This window comes from Martes martes (assembly GCF_963455335.1).
Source record: "Martes martes genome assembly, chromosome: 8".
Lineage (NCBI taxonomy): Eukaryota > Metazoa > Chordata > Mammalia > Carnivora > Mustelidae > Martes > Martes martes.
The window spans coordinates 129,115,425-129,137,119 of record NC_137895.1 but is presented as its reverse complement, the minus strand read 5'-3'; the positions used below and the strand labels follow the sequence as shown (position 1 = coordinate 129,137,119).

The following is a 21,695-nucleotide window of genomic DNA, read 5'->3' as shown; positions in this document are numbered from 1 at the left end:
TTTAAAATAACTAGTTTGGTTTATACTTTTTGCCATTTGCATGTCAAACTCCTGGTCTTCTTTCCCTTCAAACGTAACCCCTGGGTTCCTTACTTTTTTATTTTCTATGTCACTATCAAAACTCTCATTTTTGTTAAAAATATGCTCAAAGTCTGATTTGTTATCATTTTCAGAGTCTGATTTATTTTCACTTAAGGAAAGATCAGAAGATGACTGGCAACTATGATATGAGGATGAATGAGAAAGAACGACATTTTCAAGTCTAGACTCTTTCTGTTCAAAGATGCAAATGCATCTTTTTTCTCACAATCAAGTCTATCATTTGTCAAATTAGAAGGTATTTCCATTAAGTTTGCTCCTTCTTTAAAGTGACCATGTAGTGAATCTTCGTTAGGATAAGCAGTAATTTTTTTTTTCCACAAATTTCACCAAACTTCTGCTTTAACTCTCTGGTGATGAGTTTTAACTTATTTTTCCACTCTAATTTGTCTTGTTTGGTCCACATGTCCTCACACTTTTGAACAGAGGGATGTTCTGAATATAAAAATCTATCATCCTCTCTATCACATTCCTTATTCATTCCTGGTTCTTGAGCCATTTTTGACAGATATAAAAGTTAAATTGCTGTGTTTCATTTTCAGATGTCCTTTCTGTTGGCATACATGTTTGTAAAATAACTTTATCCTTAAGTAATCAAGTATGGACAAAGAAAAAATTAGAAAATAATTAAAATTTAACTGTTAAATGTCTTAATCTATGTTAAGCTGCTCCCAAGTCACTGGATTGTAACTAAGAAGCGAAAATAACTTGCCCTAGCCTGAGACAGAAGAAAAACACAAATCCATAAACTTAACTTTGTCAGTTTTTTTAAACTAAACAATTCATTACATGTCACATCTACCAAAAAATGAATTAGATGATTTTCAATGTTATAAACTTAAAACCATTTTATCTTACCATACCTTAAACAGTGACCCCAATAGTGCATTTGAGAATTTTTTTAAAGATTAATAACTAGAGAATAGGCAAACTTATTATTAGGAGCCAAAATCAATAAACATCAATCAGAAAGAAAAATAAATTCCTAAATTTTAATTCAAATTATATGATAGTGTTATACATCACTATAAATTATCTGCCTGTATCCAGCTATTGTAACGTCCACTGAGAGTGGATAAGAAAAATGTTAATAATATTTACAGATTCCCTATATGGAAATGAAATAACTGAAAACGTTCCTGTTTATTACCCAAATACAAAGGTCCCATCCTGGAAGGTTTGATTCTACAATAGGCAATTGTGTTGATTTTATGATCCTACTCTCTGAAGTCAACTACACAGAGATCACAAGGCAAAATAAATCTTTAATCTTGGCATTAGTGACTGACAATACAGAACTGCACATTTTGAACCACTGAGAACTGCACATTAAGAACCACTAAGAACCACTCCTTCTACATGAATCTAAGTCAGTAGTCATAATTGTTATACTGCTCTTAATTTCAACTGCTTAAACATATGGTTCAGTATTTGATGTCACCTTTTTAGCATGTAAAAACTTACAAAAATGGAAGAAGCAAACAATATTCAGGAATTTTTTGGTCCAATTCCAAGGATGAAGTTTAACTACAAGCTACTATAAATTCTAACAATATTTTAAATATGGTAACTTGTAAAATTTTACAAAAACTAAATATTAAATTATAATCTATCAACTTCAATACATTTTGTTCAGAAGATAATTTCATTTGAGCTATGTTACATTCTTAAAGCAGGGAAAACAATATAAAATTGGAAATTTAAATTTAAATTTGTATATACCTGCAGGTGTTTATTTTCACTTTCATTAAGACTTTCTTCCTCTTTTTCTGTTGTCATTTCTAAGTCTAGTTCTGCTGAAAAATCTATATATTTTATTAAAATGGACAAATTAGACTGGTTAGATAAAAGCTATAACCTTCATAAAAATAGAAAACAACATCTTATCAATTAAGAGTTTAAATTAAACTTAATCTTTAGCTGGATATTTACTTTAAGAAATACTTTTCATTATCAAAAACTTCAACAAACCATTTGGGAAATACTAAACGTCACTAGGTTAAAGGCACACAAACATCTCAAAGAATCATTCACAAATTCACCCACCTAACACCAATGAACAAAACAATCAGAAACAAATTTTTAAAATGCAGCAGAAAGATATAAAATCACAACAGACTATTCTTTTTTTTTTAAGATTTTATTTATTATTTTTTGACAGAGAGAGATCCCAGTAGACAGAGGCAGACAGAGGCAGAGAGAGAGAGAGAGGGAAGCAGGCTCCCTGCCGAGCAGAGAGCCCGATGCAGGACTCGATCCCAGGACTCTGAGATCATGACCTGAGCCGAAGGCAGCGGCTCAACCCACTGAGCCACCCAGGCGCCCCACAAAAGACTATTCTTTACCTTGTTACAGTACCTCTTAAACGTCACCCTAAGCTTCAACTACAACATTATTCATGGTTTCCAAAATTACTAGTATTTTTCATGCCTTTATCAGTGTACAACCTTCCTATGGGTGTATTTCCCTGATGAATGTAAACATTCCTAAAATGTTTTCCTCTACTTCTTGACAAATTTCTTCACATCTTATAGGACACAGACTGCTACACAAAGTCATCCTTGATTAAGGCTACCCTTCCCTAGATAAATAGATCTCTTTCTTTGGGGCTACGTTAGTACCATACAGATTTTTCTAGTGCATCTTCACCACCTGAACTGTAAGTTACTTCTTTATGTATACATATTCCTTTTGTTACTAGACTGTATGGGACAATCTCTCTCTTTCTCTTTTTTTAAGAGAGAGACGGGGGGAAGGAGAAGAGGGAGAGAGAATTTTGACCAGGCTCCACGCCCAGCACTGAACCCCACTTGGGGCTTGACCTGAGCCAAAATCAAGAGTTGGACACTCAACCGACTGAGCCCCCCAGGGGCCCCTGTATGGGACAATCTCTTAAATCATCTCTGTGTAAACAGTCTTTATTCTACTCAGTAATTATTTACTGAGTTCCCAGTAAGTGCTAGGCACCCAGGTTTAAAGCAGCATGTAGATAAAAGGTGTCAGGAATGGATTTTCTAGAGATAATGCCTGAACTGAGACAGCAACACTGAGGTCAGCCAGAGTCAAAGGGGTTAGAGGGCAGAAAATGGGGGGAGCATACAAGCCCGCAGTAAGACAAGGGAGAGAAACACACAACAGGGTAAATATCTGTCTAAAATACAGGAATCAAAGAGGAAGACATCAAAAGCAGTTCAGATGCCAGAGAAAAGGGCAGACAGTAGAAAGGGTTAGAGAGCTTAGCAGAACTCAAAATTATGAAAGCCTTATATGTAATTTTAAGATACCTGGACACAAACATATTTTCAACAATGGTTCACAGTCATATTTGCATTTGAGACACATCACTCTAAATGCTGTGGACAGGGATGAATCTGAGGGGCATTGTAATAAAAGATGGGAGATGAATGAGAAGGCACTGATGCAAAATAAAGATGAAGCACACCTGAAGCGACAGAATGGTTCTAGAAATATTGAGGATATAAAATTATCAGGGCCAGTACAGAATAAATCTATATTAAATGAGTAAACACACAATCTTGGGTCCCTAGCAACCAATTTTGCTCATTACTTTATAAAAGGCATCAAGTGGGAATTATTCTACATGAACTGTTTTAAGTTGAATGTATTTATTTTATAATTTTTCTGTTCCATATCTTCCTGTGTTACAGAAGCCTGTGGGTGCTTTGTTTTAAAAGTTCTGCTTCTTGGATCTACCAAGCTCATGAGGAAGTAACAGGAACAAGTCACTTGTAAAGGTAAGTAACTTTGAATTTATTGTCTGCATTCACTACTCTAGGATATAATTGAAAATCTTTTGAAACTATAGTCTTAATTGTACAAGTAAAGAAAGAACATAAAACTACAGGGGTGAAAAAAATACTGTACAATTTATTAGTACCGACCTGATCATATGACTGATGAAAGGCCCTTAGTTAACTGGTACATTAAGTAGAGCACACATTAGATATGGTTAATCAGTAGACTGAGTATATCAGGAGAATGTTATTTTTAAATGGTGTAGTACTCCTTAAAACCAATATTCCACCTATTCATCAAAATTAATGAAGGGGGGCGCCTGGGTGGCTCAGTCAGTTAAGCGGCTGCTTTCGGCTCAGGTCATGACTAGATCCTGGGATGGAGTCCTCCATCGGGCTCCCAGGTCAGTGGGGAGTCTGCTTCTCCCTCTGCCCCTCCTCCCACTTTTTCTCTCAATCTCTCTCAAATAAATAAAATCTTCAAATAATAATAATAATAATAATAATAAAGGGGCATCTGGGTGGCTCAGTGAAGTAAGTGTCTGGCTGTTGATTTCATCTCAGGTCATGATCTCAGGGTCGTGAGATCCAGCCCCACATCAGACCCGGTGCTAACCGTGAAGCCTGCTGCTTGGGGTTCTCTCCCTCCCTCTCCTTCTGCCTTACCTCCCTCCCTCCCCACTTTCTTGCTCTCTAAAAAAATAAAATAAAAATAATAAAACAAGAGCATAGACTATGCATACATAGTTGAGAAGATGATACTATATAGTAAATTCTCAATGATTCCCATTAATGCTGGGAAAGCCAACTCTAAAATAAAGTCATAGAGAATATAGGAAATATTTTAATATTTGGTTTGGGAACCTGCTTTTTCTAGTTACATTGAATATAATTGGACCAATACCTGTGAATTTAAAGCTATAAAAATAAAGTTAAGAAACTTTGTTTTCAATAAGCAATCTTTAGACCTCTACCTAGTATCCCCAGCTGGGCACAAACTTCTAAATATAATACTGCCACCCACTCTCAAGTGAATGCTAAAAACAGCCTAAAAGAAATTACTTTCTCCTAATTCTTTTTTAAAAAAGATTCTAGGGGGGATATGGACATTGGGGAGGGTATGTGCTATGATGACTGCTGTGAAATGTGTAAACCTAGCGATTCACAGACCTGTACCACCTGGGGATAAAAATACATTACATGTTTATAAAAATTTAAAAAAAGATTCTATTTATTAAAATAAAACAATATGTATTTCAGAATTAGTGTCACACTTACTGATAATAAAAATTTTAACATTTAGGGAACCAATCCTGTATTTCTATAGTTTCCAAAAGTAGTTTGATTTGGTAGATCATGTCAGTCTTTCAAGGGTTTTTGGAAACAGCTCTCGTATCAAAAAATTACCTATCTTAAAAAAAAGAAAGCCATAACTTCCGTATCTCACTTGAGTAATGAAGACGGACGTTACCTGTATCTTTGATGTCCAAAAGACCTGAGGAGGATGAATATGTGGTTCTAGTGCAAATACCCTCGAGCCATCTAAAGTGAATTCTCTGGAGTTTCCTTCTCAACTCCAAGACTTCTCAGCTAATGTGCCTTTCCCTTTTCCCTTGTTCCCTTCGCTATGCCCCTTCAAAAAGTAATTTCTGGGAGCACCCGGACGGAACGGCGGATTGAGCATCTGGCTCTTGATTTCGACTCAGCTCATGAGGACAGAGTCTTCAGACTGAACCCTGCATGGAGGCTCCAGGCTCAGAAGTGAGCCTGTTTGAGGAACCTCTCCCTCTGCCTTTGCCCCTCCCCCTGATCATTCTCTGTCTCTCTCAATCTTGCTCCCTGAAACAAATAAAGAAAAAAAAATCCTAAAAAAAGACTTATTTGTGGATCTATAGTCTTGATTGTTTTGCTTTTACACCCTTTTTATTAGGGATTATCTCCACCACTTCTTTCCTTTTTAGTTAGCACTAGTATCTTACATCTATAACCTCTCTTTCTGCATCTCCTTTCTCCCGTCTAGCTGAAAACATGCTTACAAACAAAAAGAAAATAATGTTTTCCTTGATCCTGTGGTGTCTTGAAGTATCCAGTGGCCTTTCCAGGTGTCTCTATGTGGAAGTCTCCACCCTTGCAATGGAGCACATGACCAACGGACCATTGACATTTGCATCACCGGACAGGTCAGAATGCAGGATCCCAGACCTGCTGCTCACAATGTTCATTATTTTTGAAAGATTGTATTTATCTCTTTGACAGAGAGAGATCACAAGTAGGCAGAGAGGCAGGCAGAGAGAGAGGGGGAAGCAGGCTCCCTGCGGAGCAGAGAGCCGGATGCGGGGCTCAATCCCAGGATCCTGAGGTCATGAACCGAGCCCAAGGCAGAGGCTTAACCCACTGAGCCACCCATGCGCCCCTCACAATGTGCATTTCTTTTTTTTTAAAGATTTATTTATTTATTTACTTATTTGACAGAGAGATCACAAGTAGGCAGAGAGGAAGGCAGAGAGAGAGAGAGGGGGAAGCAGGTTCCCCGCAGAGCAGAGAGCCTGATGTGGGGCTCGATCCCAGGACCCTGGGATTATGACCTGAGCTGAAGGCAGATACTTAACCCACTGAGCCACCCAGGCACCCCTTTTTTTTTAAGATTTTATTTATTTGACAGGGAGAGACACAGTGAGAGAGGGAACACAAGCAGAAGGAGTGGGAGAGGGAGAAGCAGGCTTCCCATGGAGCAGGGAGCCCAATGCGGGACTTTATCCCAGGACCCTGGGATCATGACGTGAGCTGAAGGCAGCCACTAAATGGCTGAGCCACCCAGGCATCCCCCTCTCTCCCCTTTCTACATTTAATAATCATGAAACTGTATTAACTATATCTCTTTTCTATCTCTGCTTTATATTTCCCCTGCCACTGCCCTACACAAACATGAGCTCTTAACTGATGACTTCCAGAAGGAAAAAAAAGCCACCAACTAATATTGTTATTTCTTAAATGAATAAAAATTTTTTAAGCAAAACAAATGAGAAAGGGGGCACCTGGGTGACTCAGTCAGTTAAGCGTCTGCCTTCACCTCAAGTCATGGTCTCAGAGTCCTGGGATTAAGCCCCGTATCAGGCTCCCTGCTCAATGGGGAGTCTGCTTCTCCCTCTCCCTCTGCCCTTCTGCCCCACTCGTGCTCTCTCGCAAATAAATAAAATCTTTTAAAAAGTGATAAATTAAAAAAATGAGAAAGACAAAAGGCCTAGAAAAAGAACAACATTGTAAATTGATTAATTGGGCCTCCTGATGTTTTCAGTATAGAGGAGTGAACATTTCATAATGGACTGATACTAGACTAAGGAAATATAAGCGTCCTTTATCTTCCAGTCTCTTTACATGGTTTTTTCCCAATCTATCCTCCACATGAGGGGTGACCAAACTATGGCCACAGGCCAAGTCGGACCAGTCACATGTGACTGTGCTCCCATCAAACTTTATTTACAGGACCAGATGGTTGGTTCTTGCTATTCACCTACGTATTGCTACGGCTGCTTTCACACTATAATGGTAGTTGTAGTTGAGAAACCACAGGGCCTAAAATATTCACTATCTGGCCCTTTAGAGAAAAAGCTTGGTGATCCCTATTTTGTGCCACAACCAGAAGGCCCTAATTCAAATCTAATCTTGTTACCCTTCTGCTTCACATTCTCCAGTGAATCCCTGCATCAAGTACTGCTGGCTCCCTCCCCAATAACCATGCCAGAGTCTTCATTCTTGCTGGAGAACCACAACTTTATTTGGATATTTCTTGTCCCAAAGACGAAGAAGGTGGCCTTACCCCAGCTTCAAAAGGAGAAATGATTATTCTAAGCTAATCACAGTACCTGATTTACCAGCGGCTGGTTTAGGAACAAGCACGTGATATAACCTAGCTTATAAGATGTTACAGTAAATTTACTGCAAGCTTCTGAGTTTTCTTCCTATTTAAAGAAACATATAGGGATGCCTGGGTGGCTCGGTTGTTAAGCCTCAGCCTTCAGCTTGGGTCATGATTCGAGGGTCCTGGGATCCAGCCCCACGTCAGGCTCCCTGCTCAGCAAGAGGCCTGCTTCTCCCTCTGCCGCTTCCCCCTGCTTGTATTCCCTCTCTGTCTGTCTCTCTCTGTCAAATAAATAAATAAAATCTTTTTAAAAAATAAAAGGAACATATAAAGAAAAACAGTCCTTCCAGTCATTGAATATTGTCATGTGAGAATATGCCTCGAACTGTTGCTAATTAGCCAATCAGGAAAGGAAATATAAAATACCGCCAACCTCAAAGTTAAAAAGAGACAACTGGAATCCTGGTGACATCACTGAACCATCAAAACAATTCTGGTTCCTCCTGTTTTAGTCACTGTTTTGTTTGGTTTGCTTTTTTTAGATTTATTGATTTGAGAGAGAGTGCACGCATGCAAGAGAGAGTGCACGAACGGGGGGAATGGCAGAGGAGGAGAATCGTCAAGCAGACTCCATGCTGAGCACGGAGCCCAGTGGGATGTGGGGCTTGATCTCATGACCCATGAGACTGTGACCTGAGCTAAAACTAAGAGTCAATGCATAACTGACTAAGCCACCCAGGTGGCCCCGTTTTAGTCACTATTATAAGTCACCTGTTATTCGCAGCTAAAATCATTCGACCTGATAAATTTGCCAAGGTCTACAACCTAAGAGCTACACCTTTCCATGGTACTGAAAAACTTTCATTAGCTTGCCTTAGCTAAGTATTCACTCATTCCAACCATTCCCATAGCACACTTTTTGTACCAGCAAAATTGAACTGCTCGTAAGTGCTCCAAAGTTCACTCGTACATCTGAGCATCTGCACTGCTGTTCCCTGTGCAAAACATGTCATCTTGATGGACGTTTCTCCTGCCAAACATGGTTCTTCTGCCTCTTTACCTGGCAAACTTAATACTCGGTCTGCGTACTTACCTTAAATTCTACCCACTCTTCTAAAACTCTAACTTGTCACTATCGACTTACATATTAAGTACCAATAAAAACATAACAATGATAATTATAAGCACTAGGGGACTCTGGCACATAGTAAGCATGGAATAAAGTAGAGTAAATAATAAAAATAGAGTAGTAAAAACAGAGTAAATAATAAGAATGACAATGATAATAACAAACTCCCGGAGGGAAGGGATTGTGTTTTTTGAATGTTTGTATTCTATATCAGAGTAACACTTAGTGGCTAAAAGACACTTGATAGTTATTTGCTAAGTGAACAAATGAAAATGAATAAATTGCAAAACCAAACCAACCTACAGATTTTCTTTGATAAAAGTCTACTAAGTTAAAGGTTCCTTCATACATTTCAGATTGTACAATGCACTAGGTGCCACATCTAGGGAGCAGTGGTAGCATTTTTGTTATTGTGAACCATTTTTCTGCTTTTGTTATAATCTGTTGAGCCTCAGAGTTGCCCCATTTGAATTTTTATTATGATAATCTTTTTACTAATGGCAACAGAGTGTCGTGTTCTAACAAAATTACAGTATCATGACAATTATGCAACGAACAGAAGAAAACATTGTTCTAATAAAGTCAACATATCTCATTCTCTTTAACTAATGAGAAATGAAATTGTTAATGATATCTTATTGATACAACAATATATACAACCACCTATGATTCTCAAGGCGTTTCTTTTCTGATTTCTGTACCACGGACAGTCACCTTTAAAGAAAAAAAACAGTCTCACTGGTATTGCTGCATACTAGCTAAGTTTTCCAGTTCTTATTGCTTGCCATTTGTTTATGGTACCAGGAAGGTATTATAGAGTTCCCAGTTTTGAGGATAGCTCCTTTTATAATGAGACAATCAGTATGTAATAATACTTACTAAATGTAATCCACTTGTAAAAACTAAAAGATCCATTTTCATAACAAGTTCAAGTTGTTTTAATATGCTTATAAAGGAAACATAAAACATACTAACTTAAAAATCTCTCTCTTATTTACACAAAGATATAAGGGATTTTAGGGGTCATGACTAAAATAATGAATTTCTTTTCAGACAATAATGTCTCATATGTTAAATTACCTACAATTAACTTCCTCTTTCGTTGTTGTTCACACTGAGGTACCTTTTTTTTTTAATTATGGTCAGTTAGCCAGCACATACTACATCGTAAGTTTCTGATGTAGTGTTCAATGATTAATTAGCTGCATATAACACAGTGCTCATCACGACACGTGCCCTCCTTAATACTCATCACCCGGTTCCCCCATTCCCCCACTCCATCCTTCCATAACCCTCAGTTTGTTTCCTGGAGTCCGGTCTCTCTCATGGATTTGTTCCTATTGTTCATGACAGTATTTAAATTCTTAAATAATTCTGAATACTAGACTATTAAGAAAGAAATTAAGAAAGAAAAAAAAAATAGAGGCCCCTGGGTGGCTCAGTTGGGTAAGCATCTGCCTTCAGCTCAGGTCAAGATCCTGGGACCCTGGGACTGAGTCCAACATTGGGCTCCCTGCTCAGTGGGAAACCTGCTTCTCTCTGTCCCTCTGCCTGTGCTCTCTCTCTCTCTCTCTGTCAAATAAATAAATAAAATCGAGAGAGAGAGAGAGAGAGAGAGAGAGAGAAAGAGAAAGAGAAAGAAAGGAAGAAAGCAAGAAAGTGAGCTTATGCAATTTACACATTGGGTGTTTTTTTTTTTTCCCCCACTGCTCTTTCATAATCAAAACTTCCTTACGCTGCCTTCATCTATGTGACCACCAAAAGTACTTCACTCTGAAAAGTCTTACCTGGATTGTTATTTTGCGAAAAATTTTTAAGTCTTTCTTCTCTATGTTGGGCAATTATTTGGCGATTGCTACATATAAAAAGGGGTGATAAACAATGTTACTATTTTAATACTGATATGAAAAACATTTACCAAATATATCAATTCATAAGAGTATTTCGAATAATATCAGAGCTAATATCAAACCTTAAATTACCCCATATACTTCAAAGGAAGGTGAACCAGTCATGAAGTAGTAACTTAGCAATTAGTAGTATTAGCTTGCCATAACGGAACGTGTCTTGAACTCAGTGGTCCTAACTCTGTAACCACAGCTATTTGCTCTTGGACGAGCCACTTCTCTCTGGCTCCAAGTCTTCCTCTATAAAACGGGCATCTTACTGCCTTATTTCACAAGGTTGTTAAGAGGATTTCATGAAATATTAGACCCAAAACATGGCCTCTCGGGAAAGGTGACGCCCACCACTCTGGGAAGGGCTGTATGAGACCTTTCATCAGCCCATAAGAAAAGGCGCTCCTCGGGATTTAAAGCAGGCTTGAGATATAGGCCTAGAAACAAAGGAGAAAGGAAAGTCCAGGCTCTTCCTGTAGCATTACTTGAACCTCTCTAACAGCTTAGAAGGGTCCCAACTGCCATCTGCTAGCAGGATAAAAAAGCAAAATCCTCAAGCGGTACTTCATTATGAAGGTCTGCGCTAACATATGGGCTTCATGTAAGGCTTTTGAGTGCGAAGGGAAGGGTGTGTGTGGCTAAAGCCAGGGGGCCCAGCGGCCAGAACAGGGTGCTGGTGCCTTGGAATAGCAGCTGAGCATACAAGCATATGTCGTAAACTAAAAAATGTTGTAACTTTGAAGTCTCATCGTGGGTCACCGCGAAGACTGAGGAATGTGGATCAGCAAGGGCATCCTGGGAGCAAAGGTCAATCATAACCAGACTGCAGAAAAATACCATTGCCTTCTAGAGGACAGGTCTGTACAAAAAGTTATTTGCAGGGGTGCCTGGGTGGCTCAGTCATTTAAGCATCTGCCTTCAGCTCAGTCATGATCTTGGGGTCCTGGAATTGAGCCCCATGTCTGGCTCCCTGCTCTAACCCCTTCCCCTGCTCATGCTCTCACTCTCTCTCTCAAAAAATAAAATCTTTAGTTTTCTTTCTTTTTTTAAATATATTTATTTATTTATTTATTTGAGTGAGAGAATGAGAGAGGGAGAGAGAAAACATGAGAGCGGGGAGGGTCAGAGGGAGAAGCAGACTCCCTGCTGAGCAGGGAGCCAGTTGGGGGACTCGATCCTGGGACTCCAGGATCATGACCTGAGCCAAAGACAGTCGCTTAACAGAGTCACCAAGGTACTACACAGCAATGTTGCAGCAACAGAATCAAAGGAAACAAGGGAATGACAAGAATGTCCTTTTTTCCCTCCAAATGACTTGCGAAAGAGGATGGTCTCTTTGGTCTTAGGGAACTCCTTAGGTTCCTGGAAAATTCAAGGGGGAAAGTATAGGAGATAACCCTCAAGGGAAAGTATAGGGTTTTCTACTAAACTGAACATCTCAAGACCCAAGTAACTAGTTAGGAAAAGAAAAAAAAAAAAAGATGTTGGATGTTGGGGCACCTAGGTGGCTCACTTGGCACTTGGTTAAGCATCTGCATTCAGCTCAGGTCACAGTCTTGGGGGACTGGGGTTGAGCCCCACATCAGGCTCCCTGCTCCCCAGGGAATCTGCTTCTTCCTCTGTCCCTACCCTGTCCCTCTCTGAAATAAATAAATAAAATCTACAAAGAAAGGAAGAGAGGAAGAGAGGAAGAGAGGGAGGGAGGGATGGAGGCAGGAAGGAAAAAAAAAACACAAATGTAACGTTCTTTGTACGCCATGCATAAGAGTTATCCTTGGAATGAAACAGATACAGTTAAGATCCCTAAAGACAAAGGTCTCAATAGTCCTGAGATAAAGAATCCTGCACCCGTTGTTATTGCTAACTAGTCTAGCCTTTGTCTTGGTTTCTGGCAAATGATGGGGGCTAACTCACTGCCATCCCAACATTGCCCAAATCAAACTACGAACTCTCAACCACTACATAAGAACTAAGAGTTAAATTATTTTAAGCTTCAGTTTAGTGATAACTAACATTTTAATGTACACACTTACACATCAAATCCACTAAAATCAGCATAGTCTTCTGCCGTCCATCCACATTCATCTCGAGAAGAGGTATTAACACCTTGCTGAAGAAGAAGCCTGACTACATCTGGAGATTTAAAAGTTGCAGCAAGCATGAGGGCTGTTCTAAAATAACAGAGACATAACTTCACCCTTAGGAACTCAGAGTTATCTAAACAGCAAATTTCATATACTTTACCAGATTAATATCTTGCCTGTCGGTCCAGAATTGACCATTAACACGTTCAAGTGTTTATCTTTGTAAATTACCTCCATGACTAAAATTAAGGGACAAAAAAGAAACCTCTTGTCCCCCCTGGGTATGAGAGTAGAAGTTGCTAATTTAAAGTCATTTGATGAACAAGAAACTATGCTAAATTCTTTTAAAAAAGAATTCCCCATTTCTTCCTTAAGCTGATTCAGTGTACTTCCATGCCTTCTAGAGGACAGGTCTGTACAAAAAGTAATTTGCAGGGGTGCCTGGGTGGCTCAGTCATTTAAGCGTCTGCCTTCAGCTCAGTCATGAACTTAGGGTCCTGGAATTGAGCCCCACATCTGGCTCCCTGCTCTAACCCCTTCCCCTGCTCATGCTCTCTCTCTCTCAAAAAATAATAAAATCTTTAAAAATAAAAAAATAAAAAAAAACAAAAAAGCTATTTGCAGGCTTAAAATAACAGTATTCACACTAACAGTAACAAAAGAGTCATAGTTGCAGTTAATGATACTAAGATAAGCATGTGTTAGGCACTAAATTAAATACTATATATGTAAGATATTATTTACACACAACAACCCTTGAAGGATATATTATCTTCCTTTTCATATGAGAGAATGTATCTGGTGATGATAAGTAATGTTTCCAAAGTCACATACCCAGCAAGTAGGAAAGGAATTAAACCTAGTCTTGTGTCTATCTAAAGTCCATCTCTTTTCTCTTTATCACCAACCTATGATTTGTCCTCACTAAAAGAAAAATCTATTCAATTAAAGTTATCTTTCATCCTTCTACCCTTACCAACGAAAACAAAACAAAACAAAACAAAAAATATACTGAACATGAAAAAGGATGATAAGCCCACACTATCTGGTAATACTAATTAATAATCACTTAGGGATCATCTAACATCAGTATTCTTTTTAAAAAAAAGGCAATTTAAAGCAAGGAGTCATTCAAAAGATAAAACAACTCCTATTTATGTTTAATATGCATCTTTTAAGGAAAATATATATGAAGTAGAAGTTTCCAAAAAATACTATAAAAGGGTAAGAAGTTCAGTATTGTGTCATACAATAAAAGGAGTCCACACTTTATAATAAAACTAATATGAAACCCATTTAGCTAACATAAAATCATATGGCAGAAAAAAAAGATTGCAAATCACATCAGTTAATGATATGAAGGAATATAAATTCTGCCGTATACTGTTCTTCATGTTGCCCCATCAGAATAACTGCTTTCTGCCTAACTGATGACATGTCGACATTTTTCACTATATAGTTATAAATTAATCCTCTTCTTATTAAGTTAGTCTGACTTAACTGTTACCATCCTAGAACAATATAAGGTTTAAAAAAAAACAACTACTGTACCTTTTCAACTTATCAACCACATGTACATCTGCTTTTTTTCCAATTAACAATTCCACCATTTGGTGTTTGTTTTCATTTACAGCAAGTAAAAAAGGTGTGAGTTCCAACTATAAAAGTGTAAAAACAATTTATCATTTACAATTTATAATTTACAAAATTACATATTTCCATACTGAATTTTAAAACCCATAAAGGATCCTCTAAACTTAAACACATATATAAGTACTCTAACCCCCCCCATCCTCCCCATCCCCCCATCCTCCCCACCCCCCGACCCTCCCTCACCCCCCTGCTTTCACCAGCTGCTCCTTCTCTTTACAATAGCCCTCCTCAGGGGGTCTGGGTGGCTCAGTCTGAGCTTCTGCCTTCAGCTCAGGTCATGAGCCCAGTGCCCTGGGATGCAGCCCCATGTCAGGCTCCCTGCTCCGTGGGGAGTCAGCTTCTCCTTCTCCCTCTGCCCCACACCTCTGCTCATGCTCTCTCTCCCACTCTCACTCTCTCAACTTAATAAATATTTTTGAAAAAAATAAAATAAATTAAGTTAAATAGCCCTCCTCCACCTCTTCAACAGATTAACTGTAGTCATTCTCCAAATCTTACTTCAAACATTGACTGGTTCCAAGAATCTCGGCTTCTAACACAGCATTTATCATTGTATACTCCAATTATTTTATTGCACCCCATCGAAACCAAGAGCTTCCTGAGGGAAGGGACTATTTTTTATCTCTGTATCTCCAAACTCTAAGACATAGCTGTAAAAGCTTAAAGTATTTTTACTGAGTTAACAGCCTAAATGATTATCTCTGGAGTAGTGTTTCTCAAATTACATCCCAAAGAACACATAATTTGCTGGAAGGTGAGGATTGTGCCTCAATAGAAAGAGTCAATGATCCTCTATGTTTGAGAAATATTACAGAACTGCACTATATCTCTCGCACAAAAGAAATCGGTTTAAATTTGCTTATCCCCATTTGACAATACTTTTCATGGCAAACACTAACATTTGAGAAATTAGAGTTTCAGGGATACAGTGTCGAGAGCTTTCCAATAAAGGTGAAGGTTTTCTCCAGGTTATACCAACATGCTTGATTCTCTTCTATCAATGGTATCAGGATCCCAGATGTCAACATAAAGCACTCTTGCTCCAAATGGGTCACTGAGGAGATGGACTCTAAATTAAAAGAGCAGCTCTGGGGCATCTGGGTGGATCGGCCCGTTAAGCATCTGCCTTCGGCTCAGGCCGTGCTCTCGGGGTCCTGGGATCCAGCCCTGCATCAGGCTCCCCTACTTTTCCCTCTCCCTCTGCCCTTCCTCCCTACTCATGTGTGTTCTCTCTCACGCTCTCTCTCAAATACATAAAATCTTTTTTTTTTTTTAAAGTTCATTAAAGTGAAATCTTAAAACTTCAAACAACTGACTTGACAGTTTACAGCACTGTTAGCCAAAGCCGGCCTCTTTCAAAACTTGAAGAAAACCAACACTTGGGTCAACTAAATCTTAGTAACTATAAGCAATTGTAGATAATTGCTGCATTTAAGAATGAAAATGTATCAAAGATTAGTGTTAATATCAACCGAATCATAGAGACATAGATCACTTCTCTATCTCTATAACAAGATCATGGTCTTAGAGCAGAATAAAGCATATTCCATGTAAAATTACTCAGAAGTACTACTTGGGTTAGAAGCCGAGGCATAAAAATTCTTGCTATGTGAAGAACATGCTTCTCTTCTTACAAGTCTGTATATGTGCTTTCTTCCTGCTTTCTTTCTTTACAGTTCCTACAAAAATGTATTTCCAAAAAGTACGCTCAAGAAAAAAAAATTAAAAAATAAAAATAAAGGGAAATCTTAGACAATTAAGTTATTTCAAAATATTTTCATTCAGGGAATGCTCGAGCTTCTACATATGAAAAATTGACCCTATCTATGTCAACCAACAGTGCTTCCTTAAGGGCAGTGGTAGGAGGTGACGCACGTCAAAGAAATAACAAGTGGAATAGTGAGCGCGGTCCTCCACTACTCCCCATGCACAGCTATACCCCCCCAAGGACCTACACAATGCTGAGCAGGAACTACTCTGTGAAATGGGAGACCCCATTGCGGTACATGGCAGGCAGAGTGGCTATGAGCGCAAGTAGACGCCCCTGTAGGATGTCATGACCCGATCCCCCTGCTCTCATCTTCAGAACCTTGGGGCCTGGAGTGGCCAGGGCCTGCAACCTGCTGCTTTCTCCTCCCACTTGCACTCACTCAAGTTACCCCACTGGGTCATGGACTCCCACCCATTCCCAGCAGCACCCATTTCCTAAGCCCCTGCACAGCACTCAGCCTCCATCATCACCTCACCCCCCTCCAGGCCCTCAATCGTTTGTGGGCTCTGAGCCCACCATCCACTCCCAAGCACTAATGGGAAGATTCTCCTTCTGGGGTGGAAGAGTGGCTGGGAAACAGAACTCTGCCCTTTCTGTGCGCATCGTCGATCTCTAGTTCTCCCTGCCCTGGCTTTGGAGTTGTTTCCGTGGTGATAGGACTTGATGTATCGAATTCAGTATTTATTATTTATTACATATATAAATAAATACGTAAATAAATGTTTTGTCGCTAAAAAAATTTATATGTATGTTTTAAAATTTCAAATACTTTATCAATAAAGTTGACGTACCTTGTTTCTTGCTTCAATATTTGCATGGTATAAAATCAGCTTCTCTACTATTGACGTGTTGTCACCAGCAACAGCATAGTGGAGGGCAGTATTGCCAAAGTTATCCGTAAGGTGTGGATTAGCACCGTGTTCTAAGAGAATAGTTACACATGTCTCTTCCTGGTATTGTATAGCCTGTCAGTAGTACCCCAAGAAACAGAGTGTAAATTCTGGGAATTTAAAGCAAGCATGCCACAGTTTTCACCAATTAGTTACATTTAAATGCAATAAAGTTTCATTCTACGTAATTCAATCAAATCCATCTCAGGCAGACACAGCTGCTACCACACACCTTCATTAGAGGAGTCCTACATTCTTTATCACAGAGATTAAGCTGGCATTTCCTCTGTACAAGAAGAGTCACCATGTCGGCATGGCCAATGGTACAGGCCAGATGGAGAGGAGTCCTAGGAAAGTGAAAGAACGTTTTAGGAAATTATAGTGCACTACTTCAAAACATGCAGTTAATTCATGTAATTGTAAACGTTAAATAGCATCTTATTCCTTTGACTCAAAAACAAAGATTTAGTTTTCTTTTGACGAAAGTACAATATGTATTAGTGATTAGTCACCATGCTAGTAAAAGAGCGGGCTATCTGACTAGGTAGAGCGTGACCTCAGGATTCAGCTCAACCTGGGTTTAAATCCTACTTAACTCTGTCACTTAATAGTTATTACTCAGCCTTATCCTCAATTTCCTCCTCAACAAAATGCAGATGAAAATAGTTATCTCGTGTCCCCTGCCCTGCTCAGTTTGAAGGTCATGTAACTCTTGATCTCAAGGGTCATGAATTCAAGCCCCGTGTTGGCTATAGAGATTACTAAAAACTAATAAAAATAAAGAATAATTATCTCACAAGACCTCGTCACCATGCTTAAATGAGGATCTATGCAAAGTTTCTTACATATTATTATTATAACTATTACTATTGCTACTATTGTACAAAGACAACTCTCCCATTAGGTAAAGTGATACAATTATGCCTACTTCTCAGATATGTTTTAAATACTCACAGGAATACTATATATCAATGATTCTAGGAGGCTCATTTTGTCACCTTTTAGTATCTCTGACATTGGGATGCAATTTATAATTCAAAATGTCTTACAACTATAATTGGCAGAATTTTTTAAGATTTCTTATTGGTATATAAAATGGTGGGGCATCACACAATCAATGTGCCTTACGTTAAATGAAATAGTGGTATATACATACAACAGTTCTACTGCAGTTCTACTCACATGGTTGGCATTTAAATACATTTTAGTTCTTGAAAGCATTATGGGAAAAGAGGACTAAAATAACGAAGCATTCTTTTTAAGTAATTCTTCACTCTGATTTTCAAGAAACTTTAAGCCAAAGGAAGCTCAGGATTCAAATAAACGGGACCAGTTTTATTTTTATAGATTATGTATTTTATATATTTTTATATATTAAATAAATAGTTTATATATCTTATACATAAATATATCATATATTTATATATGATATATTTTATACACATTATATTAAATAATAAATGAAATTATTTTCTTCATTTTATTAGATATTTAGATTTATAGATCATATTAAAATCAAGAATTACCAATGCTCAATATTAGTATTTAATACTACTATAAATAAATAAATAGCAGATATTTCTCCACCACTTATGAATGATTCACCTTTTCCTACTAATATGAAATGTCACCATATTTGGGTGTTTGGCATTTTCTACTCTGCCCCATTCATTCATCTGTCCTTTCAGCTATTAGTAACCGTGTAAATTGTGGAAATTTAAGATACATGTTGATATCTGGAAGGGTAAATTTGTCTGCTTATAAAAATTTAAGTTTTTATTTTAATTCCAGTTAACATGCAGTGTTATATTACTTTCAGGTGTACACTATAGTGATTCCAAAAATTTTCTTAATGTCATCACAATGATAAAAGAGAGCAGGTGTAACCCAAAATTCTTTAAACCATGATGATTTTATTTGCTTTATGGAATGTCGATAAATACAAGAAGAGTACACATTTTGAGAAATATGTCTTCCTAATCACAAACAGAACCATCTTCCCAATTCAAAATTTCTTTCGACAGCCAGTCAGTAAATAACATACATACAAAGTGGACACAGATATAAAATATATATTGGATTTTATCGAAAGAATTTGTAGCCCAGAAGTTGATCTATTATGGGAATAGATCTTTTTTTATAACATTATCATATAAAAAGATGTCCATTAAAAATAACAGACTAACTTTTATAGAGGTAGTTTAGCCGGGCTATACACAGGTGGCCAGTGAGATTGCAACAGGTCTGCAACACAAAGAGAAAACTGCTAGGTTACACCGGGGTGGCCAATTGAATTTCAATTTACCCTAGTAGATATATGCACACCCCACTGACTGGATGTCTTCACCTGGCCTGACCCGCCCTTGTAACTGGGCTTTGCAAGTAAGTTCCTCTGGGAGGGGCAGGGTCAATCTAAGTTCACAAAATGACTCCCTCTGGCTAAGCAGGCCCTTACAGCTCTATTACCGTTTTTTCTTGTCTCTTTTATTCACGTCTTTCCCAAGCAGTAGCAACCGCTGCATTTTCAATATGTTGTTCATGACGGCAACTCTGTGGATCTCTTTGAGATCTTTCATTCGGATGTTATACACCCGCTGGGACTCGTTGAATTCTCCCTTCTTAACAACTGGGGCCCTCAAGTCATTCATCACTTCCCTGCGAAAGGTCACGGATGACGCCCCTTCCCAGTCCCGAAACCAAAAAACTTCTTCATTGCAAAGCCTAGAGGCTTCACCAACACTTCACCTTCCACTGGGCTTTTCACCGCTTCTACACACCAGCACCAGTGCTAGAGATAAGCCAAACCGACCTCACAATGGTTTGGAATCTTGGAGCACCTAACAACCGTAACCATGACGCCAAGCACAAATGCGCTTGCGCACCTCTGAAACCCGCGTGGCTGCGCCTGCGCATAAAGGGCCAGCGACTAAAGGTGCCCAAAGTGCATGTGCGAGGCCCAAGCCTCTCAAATCTCAGTGCGGCGGCGCGCCGCTCTGACAGGGCAGAGCGGCGGGGCCCCCACTCGGCTCGCCGCTGAGGGGCAGCGCGGCAGGGCCCCCACTCGGCTCACCGCCCCGAGGCTATAAATCTGGATAATATTATTTTAAAGACTCTGAAGACCTACAACAAACTAAGGAGGGTTTATTCATGAAGATTACTGAAGTTTGGTTAGAGCTGTGTGAGTCTGTGCTGTGCTCTCACTTCCCATGCCAGAAACTTGTCACTTAGAGAAGGGACTTGCCTGACCTGAGGCAGAGTAAGTCAAAGACGTGGCCTCCATGCTAAGCACACAGAGTTCTCTAGCCTGAGGTTGCAATGCTGTTTAGGGGAAACAAGAGTAGCAAGGTATTTAACTGTAAGCTCTGAGAGGTCAGAGAGCCATCTGGATGGGATAAGCACTCCACATAAACTCCAGATTTACCCGAGGCAGGCAGTAGAAACTGAAGCTGGTTCGAGCCACCCACATACCCATGGTTGCTAAGCCACGCGCATACACGCAAAGAAGCAGAAAGCTTGTTAGAAAGCAAAAACCAGGCAGCCTTGAAAATGACCCAAATGTTGCATGGACTTAGAAGCCCACACAGATCATGGTGGCTATCTCTTAACAACTAAATGTCAACTAGGCAATCATGTTATAAATAGGTGTCTCTGTCTGTTTCATAAGTAAGTATTGACAGCTTAGCAAAAATTGACCCCCAGTGGGGGGATACCTTAAAGAACTGAAGAACTATTTCCTGACCATTTAAGGGTACAACTGAACACCATTATTCTCCTACCCTCCAAAGATTTATTCCTGTTTAGTTTTTAACTTTAATCTCACATAACGTGAAATTACCACTGAAAGGGAATAATTCAATGCATTTAGTGCATTCACAAGTCACCATCTCATTCCAAGACATGTCTATCACCCAGAGAAGAAAATCCCCTGTGTATCAGTTTTTCAACCTGTGGAACTCACTGATTTCGTATTTTTCTAAGTTTTTAACAAGATACAAAGAAAGTGAATACAAATTGATGCTTTCTTTTTTTTCTGTCCATTTTTCACCCTTTTCCAATTTTAACAATAAAAGTGACAATACAAATTTTAGTTACCATTTGAATTTGTCATCTCTGCTCTCTTTGTACCATCCTAGAATAACTATAGTTGCTGGCCATGTCATACCCACACTAAGTGAGCGATGGGACACAGCTCAACTGCGTCTGGCTGACAGACACTGGGCTAAAACTGCCCATAATCACAGGATTACCATTTTGCCTCATTCCAGCTCTGATATCACTTTTGTACATCACATTTTTCAAGCTGTTTTAATAATTTTCTCACTGTAGACAGAGATACATCTTGTTACATGATACAGATTTAGAACTAAGAGTAATATTTTATTTATTTTCATTACTCAATTCTGGCCCACAGAAGTGAAGTGGCCATCTACCGTAATTTGGTTAACATGTAACCTCTTAAATTCATGTGCCCAAAATCCAGACACTGTATTTAATTCAAACTAAATATTTTTAAACACACTAAAGCGTTATCAACACTCATATTGGCCTAATCCATGT

The 21,695-nt window shown here is 38.8% G+C and overlaps 1 protein-coding gene across 1 annotated transcript in view; it reads right to left on the bottom strand.

Annotated features, from left to right (window-relative positions):
- LOC308347644 (ankyrin repeat domain-containing protein 26-like) overlaps positions 1 to 21,695 on the bottom strand; it is a 98,448-nt gene that overhangs the window by 58,679 nt on the left and 18,074 nt on the right. The window contains exons 2-7 of the mRNA XM_080811233.1: positions 17,371 to 17,485; positions 17,040 to 17,213; positions 14,376 to 14,482; positions 12,774 to 12,911; positions 10,630 to 10,697; positions 1,822 to 1,904 (exon numbers count right to left, since the gene is read on the bottom strand). Coding sequence (XP_080667359.1) covers positions 1,822 to 1,904; positions 10,630 to 10,697; positions 12,774 to 12,911; positions 14,376 to 14,482; positions 17,040 to 17,213; positions 17,371 to 17,485 — 685 coding nt within the window. The remainder of the gene's footprint in view (positions 1 to 1,821; positions 1,905 to 10,629; positions 10,698 to 12,773; positions 12,912 to 14,375; positions 14,483 to 17,039; positions 17,214 to 17,370; positions 17,486 to 21,695) is intronic.